The following is a 16,664-nucleotide window of genomic DNA, read 5'->3' as shown; positions in this document are numbered from 1 at the left end:
ATTTGCGCTCTCTTTTTGCCACGACTCCCCTTTGCGGGATTTTAAGTCGTGCCCCTCGTTCCCTAACTTTTGCCTAGGCCGCCTCAAGGAGGTTTTCGACCTAGCGGGAAAATTATTATTTTTCTCTCTGAAGTATCCTTATATGAGAAGAATTGAATGGACAGGACACGTGCGTGATAAATAGAAAATGTGGTGAGGTGAAATGGCACAGAGCCCAAAGGAAGACAGAGGAAGATAAGGGCCTGAACGGTAGCCCGAAACCTCCGAGAACACAAAGAAACCGCCGGATGACAAAGAGGCCATTAAGGGTAGTACTTCTTAAGGGCATCGGCATTGACCGGGAGTGCGTTTTCGGTCCCGTCCATATCGCTTAGGATAATTGCCCCTCCGGAGAAGACTTCCCTGACGACGAAATGTCCATCATACTTGTATGCAAACTTGCCCCGAGAGTCAGGTGTGATGTGCAAGACCTTTCGTAGGACGAGATCACCGGGGCGGAATTCGCGGTGGCGAACCCTTGCATTGAACGCTCGAGCCATTCTTTGTTGGTAGCATTGACCGTGGCAGATCGCTGTTAGCCGTTTCTCGTCAATGAGATTGAGCTGTTCGTAGCGCTGCTTCGCCCATTCTGCTTCTTCGAGCTTGGACTCGGCGAGGACCCTCATGGAGGGAATCTCCACTTCGATTGGGAGGATTGCTTCCATGCCGTAGACTAAGGAGTACGGAGTTGCCCCGGTTGAAGTGCGGATGGACGTTCGATATGCCAAGAGCGCAAAAGGGAGCATCTCGTGCCAATCCTTATAGGTCACCGTCATTTTCTCGATGATCCTCTTGATGTTTTTGTTCGCAGCCTCCACCGCACCGTTCATTTGGGGACGGTATGGTGTGGAATTGCGGTGGTGTATTTTGAATCGCTCACAAAGCTCATCGATGATCCTGTTGTTCAGGTTCTTAGCATTGTCGGTGATGATTGTTTCGGGGACTCCATATCGGGCGATGATGTCGCGCTTAAGGAAACGTGCCACGGCATTTGCGGTGACCGAAGCGAGCGTTATGGCCTCGATCCACTTGGTGAAATAGTCAATTAGCACCAAAATGAACATGTGTCCATTGGATGCTTTGGGATTGATAGGGCCGATCACGTCAATGCCCCACATTGAAAAGGGCCACGGGGCCGCCATCGGGCGTAGCTCATTGGGGGGTGCTTTGATCTGATCGGCATAGACCTGGCACAAGTGGCAGTGTCTGACGTGTTTGGCGCAGTCGGCCTCCATGGTGGACCAAAAGTAACCTAGGCGCATGAGTTTCTTGGTGAGCATGAGACCGCTCATATGGGGTCCACAACTCCCTTCATGTATCTCTCCCATGAGGCGTTGTGCCTCGTTTTCGTCAACACACCGGAGTAGCGTGGCGTCGAAGGAACGGCGGTAGAGAGTCTCTCCGCTCAGGAAGTAATGCGCTGTGAGTCGCCTAAGTGTTTTCCGGTCCCGACGGTTAGCAAATGTCGGGTATTGGCCAGTTTGCAGAAAATGTTTGATGTCTTCGTACCATGGCTGTTCATCAGTCGCCTCGATTGTGTCGCAGTAAGCCGGGCCTTTGGCAATCTCGATCTCAAGTGGCTCGATGAGGTTTTCTTTTGTGATGCTCACCATTGATGCCAGTGTCGCGAGTGCATCTGCAAACTGATTCTTGATACGTGGCGTGTAGGTGAACGAGATTTTCTCGAAGTTCTCCGCTAACTCCTCGAGATACTCGTGGTATGGTACTAACTTTGTGTCTTTCGTCTTCCATTGCCCTAACGTTTGGAAGATTGTGAGCATTGAATCTCCGAACACTTCTAGCTCTTTCACCTTGAAATCAATCGCTGCTTGCAAGCCAAGGATGCATGCCTCGTATTCGGCCACATTATTGGTGCAGAGAAAATTAACTTTTGCTGCAATCGGGTAATAACGTCCGTCCGGGGATATCAGCACTGCGCCGATACCAGAACCGGTGGAATTCACCGCGCCGTCGAAATACATCTTCCACGCGGTCCCATCCTCCTCCTCATCTACTCGGAGGATCCCTTCGTCTGGAAAGTCGGAGTTGATCGGCGTGTCATCCTCGATGGGAAATTCCGCCAAATGGTCTGCAATTGCTTGCCCCTTGACTGATGTGCGGGGCACATACTCGATGTCGTACTCCGTCAGTTGACAGCGCCACTTTGCAATGTTCCTCATGGAGGATGGGCTACCAAGTAGATATTTCAGGGGATCCGCTTTCGACAGCAAGCGGATAGTGTGATAGAGGGTGTACTGTCGAAGTCTCTGCATGACCCACACCAGTGCGCAGCACATCTTCTCAATCTCCGGGTAATTGGATTCCCCTTCGGTAAACTTCTTGCTCAGATAGTAGATGGCATGTTCTGCGCGTGTGGACTCATCTTCTTGTCCCAGCATGCACCCCAATGATTGCCGGCGCACCGTCAGGTAAAGAATGAGAGGTCGACCTGGCGTGGGCGGGACCAACACCGGCGACTGAACTAAGTATGTCTTAATATCGTCAAAGGCCTTCTGACAATCGTCGTCCCATTCAATTGCTGCATTTTTACGAAGCAGCCGGAAGAGGGGTTGAAACTTATCTGATAAGTTCGCGATGAAACGCGCGATGTAGTTCAGTCGTCCTAAGAAGCTCCGTACCTCGCGCACTGTTGATGGCGGAGGTAACTCCCTAATCGCTTTCACCTTGTCAGGATCGACCTCGATGCCTCGCTCTCTGACCACAAATCCTAGCAGTTTTCTGGATTTCGCGCCGAATGTGCACTTGGCCGGGTTGAGCCTAAGCTTGTACTTCTTGAGACGTTCGAAGAGACGCCTCAGATTGACGAGGTGATCCTCTCCCTCCTTGGACTTTGCGATCATGTCGTCGACGTAGACCTCGATCTCCTTATGCATCATGTCGTGGAAGAGCGTAACCATTGCCCGTTGGTAGGTTGCCCCGGCATTTTTGAGCCCGAAGGGCATGACCTTGTAGCAAAACGTGCCCCACATCGTGATGAAAGTCGTTTTGATCTTGTCGTCTTCAGCCATCCGGATTTGGTTATACCCCGAAAAGCCATCCATGAAGGAGAACTGATTGTGGCGCGCGGTGTTGTCGACCAAGACGTCGATGTGAGGCAGAGGGAAGTTGTCTTTAGGACTAGCCTTGTTGAGGTCCCGATAGTCGACGCAAACCCTGACCCTTCCGTCCTTTTTCTCCACGGGCACGATATTTGCCACCCATTCAGAGTAATTGCAGACTTCTAGGAATCCCGCATTTATCTGCTTAACGACCTCGTCCTTGATGCGGAGGAGAAGGCCGGCTCGCTGCCGCCGTAGGTGTTGTCGTTTGGGCGGGAAGTTCTCTGTATCGAGTGGGAGAGAGTGCTTGACTATCGACGGATCTAAGCCCGGCATGTCGGCGTAGGACCAGGCAAAGACCTCTTGGTACTCCTTCAAGAAATCGATCATCCGAGCTCGTTGTGTTGGATCGAGGCCCGTCCCGATCTTTAGCGTGCGAGGTTCCTCTTCAGTGCCTATGTTGATTTCTTCTGTTGGCTCAACTGAGGTGAGTTGACGGTTCTCGAGGCGGTGCAAACTCTCCTCTATCTCAGGCACTCGACCGTCCTCGTCGAGCCCTTCCCCGAAGTATATGGGTTGGGGCTCTTCGAGGAGTTCTTCGGATGGGTTCGAATCGACGCGTCGAAGATTTGGATTGGAGTGGAGCCTGGAAATTTAAACGAATCGTCTTAGAAATATTTAAAGTGCTGCGAATGAGTAAGAGAGAAGGAAACGAAGGAGACATGAGAATTCAAAAATGCATGTAGGGATTTCATTGAAGGTGGGAACATTGATGCCATAACAAAAACCCCTCTTCCGTCGTGTGGCTTATGACTTTGCCGACACGCGGGAAACATCGTCTACAAAGATAGCCTTACACATCGGCGATTACAGCCGAGTAGCGCGGGACTGAGGTCCAGTTGTTGAGCTCCTCATTCTCCTGCGCGAGGCGGATGTAGACCCCTGAAGGAGTCTCCTCGGTGACGGCGTATATGCCTGGCAGATCGACAAGCGCGTCGTCTAAATCCGAGGAGGGGCCGTCAAGAGTACCTCCGACGATGTGCTGTGATCCTGAAAAGAAGTGGGAGAGTGGCGGAACTGGGGTGCCCCTGTTGATCTTCCCGTAGTACGCTGCGAGACGGTGGGGGCGCTTGCCTCTACGGGCTTCAATAATCTCGTGGCAGGAAGGGCGAAAACCGAGTCCCCTCCTGTTCTTGTACTCTTCGATCTCGATTGGGCGGTTGATCCCTTGCCCACGTGCTCCGAGTCCGGAACCCGGAATGTAATTATGGCGCAGCAAGATCTTCCCCACCATGCGGTCGGCGCGGGACGGACCGGCCTTTCCGTAGTCTCGGATGACGGAGATGGTGTCGAACGAATGGAAGGGGAGGTTCTGATCGTCCCCAATACTGATATAGGGGACAGCCGTCTCCTTATAAATCGCATAGTCCTCCTCACCTTTGACCGTGATGAGTCGCTCTTCCACGATGAACTTAAGCTTTTGGTGCAAGGTGGAGGGGACTGCGCCCGCAAAATGGATCCATGGCCTCCCGAGCAGCAAGCTGAAGGCATTGGGGATGTCGAGCACCTGAAAAGTGACATTGAATGAACATGGACCTACCTCGATCAGAAGGTCGATCTCTCCGTTCACCTCTCTCCGCGAGCCATCGAAGGCTCGAACCGCTGTCTTGCTTGGACGAATACGATTTAGATCCACATTCATCTGCTTCATTGTGGAAACAGGGCATACATTGAGAGCCGAACCATTGTCGATCATGACCCGGCCTACCACGAAGTTATTGGACTTACAGACAATGTGCAACGCCCGCGAGTGTGCGTATCCTTCGGAGGGAAGCTCGTCATCCGAGAATGAAATATTGTTGGAGAATATCGAACCAACGGTTTCTTCAATGAGATCTGGAGCCGTCTCCTTGGGGACCTGTGCCGCCGTCAGGACCTTCAGGAGCGCTTCACGATGTGGCTCCGAACTTAAGAGAAGGGCGAGTAGTGAAATGTGGGCCGGAGACTTGCCCATTTGTTCAACAACCTTATACTCGCTTGCCTTGATGATCTTCATAAAAGCCTCGGCTTCCTCTTCGGTCACCTTCTTTTGTGGGATCGGCGTAGCTTCCGGGGCGATTCCTAATGTCGCAGCAGGCGCCTTTCCTTTGTTCGCGACCTCCGGGTTTTCATACACTCGTCCCGAGCGCGTCACGCCCATGACGCTGAATTGACGCTCGAGGTTCCCGACACTCCCTTCGTAGGTCCACGGAACCTTGCTATCTTGATATGGCTCTCGTGCGGGGACATCTATCACGAATGGGGCTGGCGTGGCATCAAACCCTGCGTACCCTATACCGGTTTCCGCAGGCACATATTCGATTACGAACGGGGCGGATGGCTCCTGCCCGGTCTCGTACTCCCCTATGGCACAAACACTGATCATGTTAATGCTGGGTCCCGAGCTTGACCCGTGATCGAGAAGAGGATTAACTTGCACGTTCGGAGGTTTGACGGCGTTGAACGTGAGTTGTTTGCCATCAATCATAGCTTGGATCTTCTCCTGAGCTTCCAACAATCGTCGGTGGTGTGACCGGGTGCGCCCTGATGGTACTCGCAGTGCCGACTCTGATCCTGAATGGTGGGGTCGAAATCGGGGTTAGGCGCTACTGATTTAATCCTATTGCCTGCGAGGAGTTGCCGGTATATGTGGGAGAGCGGGGCCGGAAGGGGTGTGAATTGTCTGCGCCGCGGCGCAGTGCTTTGTTGGTCCTGCGGGGCCGGAGCCCGTTGCACCGGCTGAGGAGTTCTCGAAGCCGGAGGCCTGCTTTGTTGGATCGGAGGGGGAATAGGGACGTAATTGTGCGGGGCCGGCAACGGAAAGGAGGCCGGCGGGGCGGAATAATATACTTGTTGCGCTGGGAGTTGCTGCTGATAATGCACCGGAGGTGGCATACGCCTGAGTAGTCGGTGGTGCGGGCGTGTAATTGATGGAATATTGTTGGGGGGCTTGGCGCCCTGAGTTAACAGCATTGACGGACGCGTCTTTTCCTCTCCTGTTTCCCGCGGAGGGTGTCCCAGTAGCAACCTTCTTCGAGGACTCTCCCTCTTTCTTCTCGGCCGGTCCTTCTATCTTGCCGAGCTTAACGCCGATATCAAGCTTCTTCCCGGCGTCGATAAGGTTGGAGAACGAAGACGTGTGAGCCAACAGGTGCAAGTAGTAGACCCCTTTGAGGGTAGAGTGGAATAATTGGATCTGCTGCGTCTCACTGATCGGGGGGACATGTTTCGCCGCTCTAGCCCTCCACTTTACTGCGTAGGCCTCGAAGCCCTGATCCTCGGCCATCTCCATTGTACTGAGCTCCAACAGGGTCGGGGGCGTTTCTGCACAGTACTTGTACTGGTCGATGAATTTGCCCGAAAGGTCCGTCCATGTAGGGATATCCGCGGCTTTCAGTGACATGTACCAATCAAGAGCCGCTCCCGCCAAACTGTCCTGGAACGTGTGGATGACGAACTCTTCGTAGTCCCAGTACTGCAGCATCTTTCCCCTGTAGTGACGGAGATGGTGACGGGGGTCGGTAGTGCCATGGTACCTTTGGAATTCAGGCACCTTAATCTTCGGGGGTAGCCGCATACCCGGAAAAAGACTCCAATCGCAATCGCCGGCATCGAGGCGAGGACCACCTGATTGTAAGGCTTTGATGTTCTCTTCCATCTTCTTCAATCTCTGCTCCTGCTCAGTCCCCATTTCCGGGAGAAAGTTTGTCGGTGGAGCTATGGGGACAGCTTGGGTTGGCGTGCCCGGTTCAGGGATGGGAATGTTTAGGGGAGGTAGAGTTGGGTAAGAAAAGCTGATGTGGGGTTGTGGAGCTTGGAATGGGACAGGCTCGGCTGTGTGAGCAGGAGCGTGGGGGCTCTGTGCCGGGAAGACCATCGGCGGAGGAGCCGCGTAAACCGGTGCCGGAACCGGTATGGACATCGGCGGCGGTACTAGAGTAGTCGGGTTCGACGGTGGAAGAGGAATGGCTACCGGGAGAGTCACCGATGGCGGAGGGACGTTAGCTGGGAGGCCCGCCGGTGCGTGTATCGCAGGCGCTTCAATACCTTCCGGAGCATGGGTCGGCGGGACCCAAGGGTTTGGGTCGACTGTTGGCCCGTACCCCGGAGGCGGAGTAGAGTTCGAGGAGGTGTGGTTTGGAGCTCTGAGTAGGGCCATGAGCTCGGCCATGTCGGCAGCCATCTGATTGACCGTGCCCCTTAATGTGGAGATATCGTCTTCCAGTGCGACGATGCGGGCCGCACCCTCTGTAGAGGTGGACGGTGCTTGGGCTTCCGATGTTGGGACTGGTGGCGGGAATTCTCCCGAGTGTACCGGGGGTGCGCCTGCAGGAGTTAGTGGTGGCAGTGCTTGAGTCATGGACGGTTGATAATAAACCGACGTCGGTGGAGTGTTCTCCTCGGAGCTAGCAAGCTGATTGTTTTGTGCCATCTTCGATTGCAGACGAGTGAGATAACGGTGTGGCGCCAGTTATGGTTACCTGTATTAACAAGTGTGTAAATATCTACGCAAACGAGTTACGTTCTAAAAGTAAAAACGTGTGACATAATAAATAAGGGGATGACGTGCATGAGATGCATGGATTTGAAAACTAATGTTGTCACTCGCATTGATTCAAAAGGTTTCTAAGATACAATGCAATTAAAAACAAGCCCTAAATCGTTCTTCTACCGCGCTCAGGGTGCGAGTGACTGTTGCCGTGGAGAGCACCGATTCAGGTGAGGGCCTGGTGGAGGCGTCTATCCTAAGGGGTACGTGGACCTCCACGGGCTCTCTTCCTGAACCTCTCCAAGGCGACATTCGCTCGTGCCAGCTCCTGTTCGCGCCTCTGCAGCTCGGCACGGGCCTGGGCGAGCTCTCTCTGTAATTGTCGTTGATCCACAAGCTGCTCGTCTTTCTCTGCGACTTCCCGACGAAGGTGATCTCTCTCGGTCCTGAGGTTAGCAAGCTCCGCTTGGATGGCCACGTTCGGGGTGAGAGACGCTCCCGTTGGTCCGTTATCTTCAGCTCGTGGGGAGTCGGCGGAATCCTCGTGTGCTGTAGGACCCCACCGATAGAAACGGAGGACATATTCCTCGGTAGCCTGGAAATCCTATTCTTCAAGGGTTGGATGCTCGGGGAAATACGGACGCTCGATGACCACGGTTCGCCACACGTCCAAAACCCGTTCGATGTCTCTTTGGCGATCTACGGATGTCTGATCTTCCCGCCAAGTGTGTTCGAATTTAGCCCGTGCCGTGTCCTCGGGGACTGTCTGCAGACTGCCAAACTGCCTCATCACTCGCGCCTATGCAACGCGGCTTGGGAGTGTCCACCTTCCCGGGGACGCGCGACGGACGCACGTGAGAAGGAGTCGCCACTTGCCATTTTACGACCCGAAGGTCGAGGGCCAGCAAGTTACCCGGGTCTAGGGGTACGGGGTACACCTAATTGCTAAGGCATATGGTCTGCGAAACCTGAGGTTCCGAATTCGGGGGTTCTGTTACATGCGAGCCTATATCTCGCATGCCCTATCGGTACTCTAGCTTGTCTAGGCTTGCCATTTTAATTTAATTACCGCTTAATTAAGTTCCGCTCAATCTTACGCGTTTTGACATCGTAAATTCGAAGGAACATTCCGACCGTCCACTCTCCGACCGGGATTCTTACATGAATAAATGTACAACATAAATCCTTACATTGTCCTCTCAAATAAGTAAAATACAAATTACAACTGAATCCCGGTCGAATCGCGTTCGGTTATTATTCCACTTGTGCTCACCGTGTGGTTTGAAAGACTGGAATTGAAATTAAGATGCGCGCTCAGTGTTAGGGGATTAGACCCCGTGATCTACGGTTGGGGCGTTGGACCCCCTATGTATCGTGTCCTAAGGGATCAGGCTCGATCCGCAAAACAAAACAAGTGCAATAATGTAACAAAACGGGCATAAATAAACAAACAATTGGGTTTTATTATTGCCGAATTTACGTGAATTAACCAATTATTAACCGGGGTATCTTGGCATGCAAATCCTACCCTAAACAGACAAAGTGGGTATAAGGTGTGAAATCGATCAAGGATCGCCTCGGGAAGGTATTTCGCACTTGGCATTATTTTCGAGAACTTGACGTACGTGACGTCTGTTGTCAAATCTTATGTTTGTGGATTGCTTTTAGAATTGTTCTATGTTGTGACACTATGGTTGTTACAAGTTATTACCGAATATGGATTCCGCTCGTAAGTCCTAGAACCTAACGCTTATCCCGCTATTGCCCGTTTTTGTCTTAACCAGGTATATAATTAGTCCGGTGTTTGTATTTTGAGCCAATCCACCCGAACTAACTACCCGAGACTATGCTAGAATAACAAAAACTCATCGGTCGGATAGAGCGGGCTATGCAGATGAACCTGCGCCTAGATAGGTAGCCCATCCCTACCCCAATACCATAATGTTTCTCTTATTCTAATCCTAGGGGGTGTCGCTAGGTTGCAAATAGACGATTTTGCCCTTGAGGTGAAAAATTGTCTTCGGGAAAGAGAGATTACGCGGTGCGGGCCACCTCGGCCTGTGACCGGCGCTAACCGATCCCTTGAATTTTCTAGGGTTGTCAAGAACCCTAAAAGAGTCAAAAGATCGGTTAATCTATCCGGAAGTGATCTAAGAAAAACTTCCACGTCCCGACCTGAGTTTCCTGAAATCAGGTGATGCCTCGAGTCAAGTCGCGCAAGATTTTCCTAGACGTCCATGTCACATCGAGCCACGTGTCTCGATTTTGATAAAATTTACGAGCTTTGAAAAGGGCACCAACGCATGTTTGCAACCTATCGACGCGTGTTACCGGCTTATTACTAATTCGTACAAAATTATTAGGGCCAAGCGAATTAATCAATCGCATGAACGTCCAATTACCCCGTTAGTGAAATTATTGATTAAATTGATTAATGTTTTGCCAAATGCTCTAAATATTCGAGTTTCAGACCGTCGAGCCGATCATTGATGGACCGTCCGATGCGGATCCTAATTCCCGACCATCTTAGGATTTAAAAAATTAATTTTAGGTCGAGTTTGCATGATTAACCCGGTTCATGTGAGGTTTCGATTTAAACGATAATAAAGCATTTAAACACGGATCAAGAGCATTTTACCGCATCAAGCACGACGAACATACAAATTTACATAACCGGTGCCGCCATGATCATGATAAATACATACAAACATACACACAAAACGTGATATCAACGAAATCGATAAAACGACACCGATTCATGGAGAGCGAAAAATCATGCAAAACACACACGTCATGCCGTATACATATAATTACAGGAATAAAATATTTAAACATGGCACATACGTTGTCGGTCGGTGATCCAAGTAGTAAAGGGCTGGATGTCCTTTGGAAAATGTTCAGGACTGATTTGAAAATTCCGAAAAGTTCAGGGACTGATTTGAGAATTCCGAAAAGTTCAGGGACTGATGTGAAAATTCGAAAAGTTCGGGGACTAATGTGAAAATTCCGAAAGTTTAGGGACTGATTTAAGAATTCCGAAAAGTTCAGGGACTGATTCAAAAATTCCGAAAAGTTCAGGACTGATCTGGAGAAGTTAAAATGACCGGGACTTGACTGGAAACCATTTTTAAATTCCGAGCAGATCTAAAAATAAAAAAATGCGTCCTCTGTACTGAAATGAGACAAAACGAAAAGTCCGTAAAATCGAGTTTGAGACAAATCCGATCACTCGCACAGCCCAATAACATTCATTTCGCATCATATTCATCCAAGCAAACATAGATATTCAGAAAATGAGCCCTAAACATGCCACTAAGTAAAGGATTTACCTAATTCGGGAAGTTGAGGGGTGATTCTGTAAATCAGAAAAGGAAAAGAAAAAAAGTAAAAAATTTAAAATGTTGGACGAGTTGGGCCGGGCTGACTGGGCCGAGCTTCAGTGGGAGTGGACCGGGCCGAGTGGGCGGACGCGAGCTGGACTGGACTGACGCGAGCTGGGCTGGGCCGACGCGAGCTGGGCTGGGCCGACGCGAGCTGGGCTGGGCCGTCCGCAGCTGGTGTGGATCGGCGCTGCTGGACCCGGTCTGTGCTGCGGGGCTGGGCGATCTGTTCAACCCGAAAAAAATGTAACGACCCGATTAGCTACACACTGAACACAGAGGAAGAAGAGGGGTAGTTCGGGTGGTTGAGCGTCGGGAGAGCGAGCTGAGGTATGGCGCGAGAGGCGAGGGCGAAGTCGATGAGGGATCCGAAGGTCGCCCGTGAGCTGGGGGTGAGGCGCGGGTCGAGCTGAGGGTTTCGGTCCGGGTTCGAGCTCCGGGTTTCCGAGGGCGTGTGAGCTGAGAGAAATTCCGGAAATCGAACTCTCGAAGAATCCGTGTGATAGCTGGAGTTTTTCGGGAGTTTCAGCTGTGTGGGAAATCCGGGTAAGCTAAGGGAGAACGTGAGCTGTGGGAAAATATTTTTTGGGAGAATCGATGAGCTCCGGATTTTTTTTCGTTCGAGCTGAGGGGTCGATGTCCGAACGAGCTGAGGGCGAGAATCCGTGAGCTCGAGAGAGTTTTTTTTTTTTTTCAGCTGCGGGTTTCCTCTCCTTTTTTTCGACCGTGAGCTTCGGTTTTCTTGTCCCGAAAAACTGAGAGAGCGAGAGAGAGAGAGAGAGAGAGATCGCGTGTCAAAAATCGTTGGCGTGTTCGAGAAGTCGCGTGCGCAGAAGAGTTGGCGTGTGCAGAGGAGTCGGCAGGCTCGGGTTCCATCGGCTCGGTTCCGTCCTGGCAGGGAAGGAGAAGAAGAGGAAAAAGAAAAAAGAAATGAAGAAAAGAGGAAGAAGAAGAACAGGAAAGGAAATGATGGGAGGGGAGCAGCGGTAAGAAGTCACTGACTTCTGACCGTTGCTTCTTTTTTTTTTTTTTTTTTTTTTCCGAATTTCAAAATCGACGCGCGTACAAAATTTAAAATCTCGTCTTCTTGATCGGACGTCGGAACAATAATTCGAGACCGCCATTACGCTCCGAAAAATTTGATGATCGATATTATACAATAAAATTATTTTCAATCTCGAATTTTGTCCCGAATTTCGAAAATTGACGTCGATGTACGCGAAATTCGAAAATGTCCCAAATGGTATTATTATTCTGAAAAATCACAAATTTGGTGCTAGATTAGGAAAATGTGCTATCTCCGAAAAGTCGTGGCTACTAGGGTAATTAATCGGAAATACTTCCCTCACGGATGGCAAAAACGACGATTCTGCCCTTCTGAAGCCGGTGGACCAAAATTAGGTGCTGACAATGTGAGTTTAGAATGGACAAGAGTTTTATGCAAAAAATAAATAAATAAAAAGATGAAAAATAAAAAATTATGAGAGTCCCACATGATTTTATGTACAAGAGTTATAGTATATTAAAAGAAAGATTAAAGATTGTTTTCCAAATTATTAAAAGATTATATAAATGGCCAATCATTGTCATTAACAAGAAATTGCTCCAGGTTCGTCCCCCCCTCCCCCACCGGGTACAAGAGTTTTAGTATATTAAAAGAAAGATTAAAGATTGTTTTCCAAATTATTACAGATTATATAAATGATCAATCGTTATCATTAACAAGAAATTATTCCAGGTTTGTTCCCCACCCCCCCCCCCCCCCCCCCCTCTCTCTCTCTCTCTTTTTAATTTATTTAATTTTCAATTTTTAAACTTTTTTAATCAAAGTATATAAATTTTATCAATATGCTGCTGATTTCTCTATTTTTTTAAAAAATACCGATATGGGTTCTTTATCTGAGGTTCGGAAAAAAGCTTTCATTTTTCCACTGGCTCCTTGTGAAGCAGCGGAACCATGGCAATGTTTAGGACATCACTTAATATCCGAAAAGCCTACGATCCTGATCAGTTTAGATTTAACCGGGTTAATTCTCACGCAAATTAAAATGTTTATTTCACATAGGATCTCATCATTTTTTTAAATTTCAATTATTTATTTATTTATTATTTAATGTAAGTATACAAACTATTTTTGTCGAGCAACACCACCTAATATTTAGACGTCGAACGAATCCGATTAAAATATGTTCGAGTAAGGTTAGTTCACTATAAATTTCTTTCAAACAATCACCAAATTACCTATAATCAACTTACGTCGACTATTTTAATGTATCACCAATTTAAGTAGTATCTTTTTTATTTACGATCTTAGAAATATCCTTTTATCGAATAATACAAGCTTGAGCTAATATGTTGACTGAGACTATAATTCTTGCTTGGTTGACTTGACTGTGACGACGAGATTTTTTTATTGAATATCGGATCCTATTACGGGTAAAGTTTGTCACTTAACATTAGTGGGCTACTTAAGTGTTATTATATTGTGATCATGATATTCTAATTAGATTATTGAAAAGTCAAATTAAAATTAGCTAGGCATTTTATGAGTAGTTATGTGGCCGAGGTACAACATTATCATTACAGACCACATTTTTGCCGATTAAACGAAAATTGGAAACCTAAAGTTTAGGACAGAAAGAAGTACATTAAAATCCGGATATAGAGATTATAAACTTTACCCAAACCACGGAATAACTCTCATTATTTATTCTAAGATGATCATCAGAAACTCTCATTTATTTATTCTAAGATGAAGATAATTAAAGAAGGAATAACTCCAAACCAGTAGGATTTGGAATCAGATGTATTCTAACCACAGATCATCTCAGTTTTTGTATATCTCGATGAGGGAGAATCCGTAACCACAGGGAAAAACTCGAACGCCCGCGAACCCGGCTGCTTTTGCCAGAGAATCGAAGTCCTTCTCCGTCCTCTCGTTCCTATTAGGATTCATGCTAAGCATGAACATGCACAGTTGAAACACGCTCTGGACGGCGAGGCTGGCATCGGGCGCTTCAGGAATCACGAAATCAACCACCATCACTTTCCCATTCTCCGGCAAGGATTCGTGGCAGTTCTTGAATACCTTCACGCACTCTTCGTCGGTCCAAGAGTGGAGTACCCACTGTTGGCAATCACAGAACAAGTCAGTAACTCGATCAGCACTGCGGAAGCTCTGACTCCGCATTGCCCAGCATGCTATCAAATGAACCTAATCGTATGTACGAGTTTGCTAATCGCATAATAGTTAGTTTCCTCACCTTTATTAAAATGGCCTCGCCTTTCGGAACGCCTTGAATCATGTCTCCACCAACATTCTCAACTCCTGCAGTTCGACATGGATCAGAAACCAACCACACAGCACACAAAGTAATTAATCATCATCCTTTTCCTTTCATCATTTGTGTTTTACCTTCAATAGAGGGCGCCTTTTCGATCACCGACGGCAAGTCAAAGTTGACGCCCTTAATCGACGGGTACTTGGAGATGATCATTTTAAGAACAGACCCATCGCGACCTCCCACATCGACCAATGACCTCAAGCCCTCGAATCCCTTGTAGGCTTCCAACATCTGGACCACGAACAGCTTGTTCAAATCATTCATCGTTTCCCAGAAGTTCTCGCCGAATCTGGCATCCTTGTGGATATACGACATCGTACTCATCCCGTGTGCCTTTTCAAATGGAAGCCCCCCTTCCAAGATTGCGTCCTTCCAGTGAAACCTGATTCCACGGTCATGCCAAGAAGGCCGTCAGTGTCATATTATCTTTCAGCGACATCGGTCCTAATGTTTAGCGACAGATCAAGGCTTACCACATATCCAGGACAACCCGGTGCTGAATCAAGTGCAGCAGAGGAGACAGAGACCCTCCTTGTTCGTCCTTGATGAAGTACTTAGAAACAGGGGCTAGCCCATAAACCCTCTGGCAGCTCTGACTTTGACTTCCGTCGGACTGATGGGCGGGGGACACAGAGCAGGTCAGGACGGAGTGGGTGGCGAGGAGGCAGAGCATATGATCAAGCAAGTAGGCAGCTCTCGGGTTCTTGCTGTCGAGCTTGGAGACAATCTGAGAAGCGGAGAGCTCCGCTCCGGGACCTGCCCTGTGGATGATATCGAGCACCCCGAGCTCGACCGCCGTCTTCAGAGCCATGGGGAGAACAGAGGCGCCCGCGAGTTGCAGAGCATCCAGGCTGCTCCTCTGCTCTCCTGCCTCTTCAACGGTGGACATGGTCATGCGATTCTCCATGAGCTCTTCTACGAGGTTGTCACTAAACTATAATGCTTCAGGTTGCTGCCGGGGAGGAGTCGCTCGTGGATTTTATTGGAAATGTTGACGGCTAGTTATCGTCCTCTGTTGAAAATTCAAGGTTCGGAATTTATTATATTTATCGTCCTCCATAGGCGGCGAGGACTGGACAGTCAATATAAGAGTATTATTTGGACCAAACAAATTAGTGAAAAAAAAAAATGTAGCGCTCGTGGAGTACGCACTCTTATTATAACTAATAAGTTTTAAGTTCGATATCTAATGTGATTATTCGTGCTTCTTTATTAGCTATTCATATCTAATGGGACTACAAGGTTGTCACTGAACTATAATGCTGAAGGTTACTGCCGGGGAGGAATGGCTCATGGATATTATAGGAAATGTTGACGGCTGGTTGTCTTCCTCTGCTGAAAATTCAAGGTTTGAAATTCATTATACTTATCGTCCTCCATAGGCGGCGAGGACTGGATAGTCAATATAAGAGTTTTATATTGGCCAAACAAATTAGTGAAAAAAAAAGTATAGTGATAGTGAAGCACGCTTTCGTCTCGTAATTAAGATGTTTCAGATTTGATACCTAATGAGATTATTCATATTCATTTATTAATTATTATATTTTCCATTTTATTACACTAAGCGCACGAGCCTTTCTTAGAAAAATCAATAAGTGCGTGAATGCCACCTTTGGCATTGTGGGGATTTTCTCGGATCATTACTTCCACTACGACTAAATGGACGATAGTAAAAAAAGTAGGTGTAGTGACTCGGATTGCTGGGGCTTTTTATAATTTTCGCAGTGGTGCCCCTCAACTTTTACATAGTTTACTAATCAGTCTCGGCTTTGGGACAAAGAAGGAGAGGGAAAGAGAGAGGGGAAAGGACGACGGCTGAGGAGGGTGGTCATGGCCCCAATCCCGGCTACTACTAACCTCAATCATCCTTCTCTCTCTTCTAAAATCGAAAAGGAAGAGGAAAACGAAGCGTTAGAGGTTTCGTCGTCGACCCCCACAGACACAAAGGAATTCACTGACGACCGCAGCTACTCTGATTGCGTTCCTCTCTTTCTCTCTAGAAATCAAAGAGAGAGACGAATGATTCAAGCAGTGGTGGCCTCGGCCTTGACGACCACCACTCGAGCAAGGTCACTAGCGACCTTGATTAGGGTGGTGGTGGCCAAGATTAGGGCCACCACCGCCCCTTCCCCCCTTCTCAGTCAGATCTCTATATAATCTTTTTTTTTTAACATTTTCAAGAAAAAGTTGAAAAAAACACTTATGATCCTCAACCTTCAGTATTTTTGTTACTTTGGTCCCAATTTTTTTTTGTCATTTTCGTTCTCATCCTCTCACATTTTTACTAATTTGGTCATGCTGTCACTTTTTTCCG

At 48.4% G+C, this 16,664-nt stretch overlaps 1 protein-coding gene across 1 annotated transcript; it reads right to left on the bottom strand.

The window, feature by feature from the left end:
* Positions 1 to 13,608: 13,608 nt before the first annotated feature.
* Positions 13,609 to 15,365, bottom strand: LOC116203648 (caffeic acid 3-O-methyltransferase 1-like). The gene is made up of 4 exons (XM_031535490.1): positions 14,824 to 15,365; positions 14,422 to 14,732; positions 14,270 to 14,334; positions 13,609 to 14,133 (listed from the first exon to the last, which is right to left on the bottom strand). The coding sequence occupies exons 1-4, from the start codon at positions 15,255 to 15,257 to the stop codon at positions 13,834 to 13,836; spliced, it is 1,110 nt and encodes a 369-aa protein (XP_031391350.1). The 5' UTR covers positions 15,258 to 15,365; the 3' UTR covers positions 13,609 to 13,833.
* Between the last annotated feature and the right edge of the window lie 1,299 nt (positions 15,366 to 16,664).

Source organism: Punica granatum, chromosome 4 (genome assembly GCF_007655135.1).
Source record: "Punica granatum isolate Tunisia-2019 chromosome 4, ASM765513v2, whole genome shotgun sequence".
NCBI classification, from domain to species: Eukaryota; Viridiplantae; Streptophyta; class Magnoliopsida; order Myrtales; family Lythraceae; genus Punica; species Punica granatum.
Note: the sequence above shows the minus strand (reverse complement) of the source record. Positions and strands in the feature narration are given on the sequence as shown.

Coding starts and splice junctions, on each gene's coding strand:
- LOC116203648 (XM_031535490.1), bottom strand. CDS start 15,257: ATGGAGAATCGCATGACCATGTCCACCGTTGAAGAGGCAGGAGAGCAG. Junction 14,335..14,421: donor AAAGGCGCCCTCTATTGAAG/GTAAAACACAAA, acceptor GTCGAACTGCAG/GAGTTGAGAATGTTGGTGGA. Junction 14,134..14,269: donor GCGAGGCCATTTTAATAAAG/GTGAGGAAACTA, acceptor GATTGCCAACAG/TGGGTACTCCACTCTTGGAC.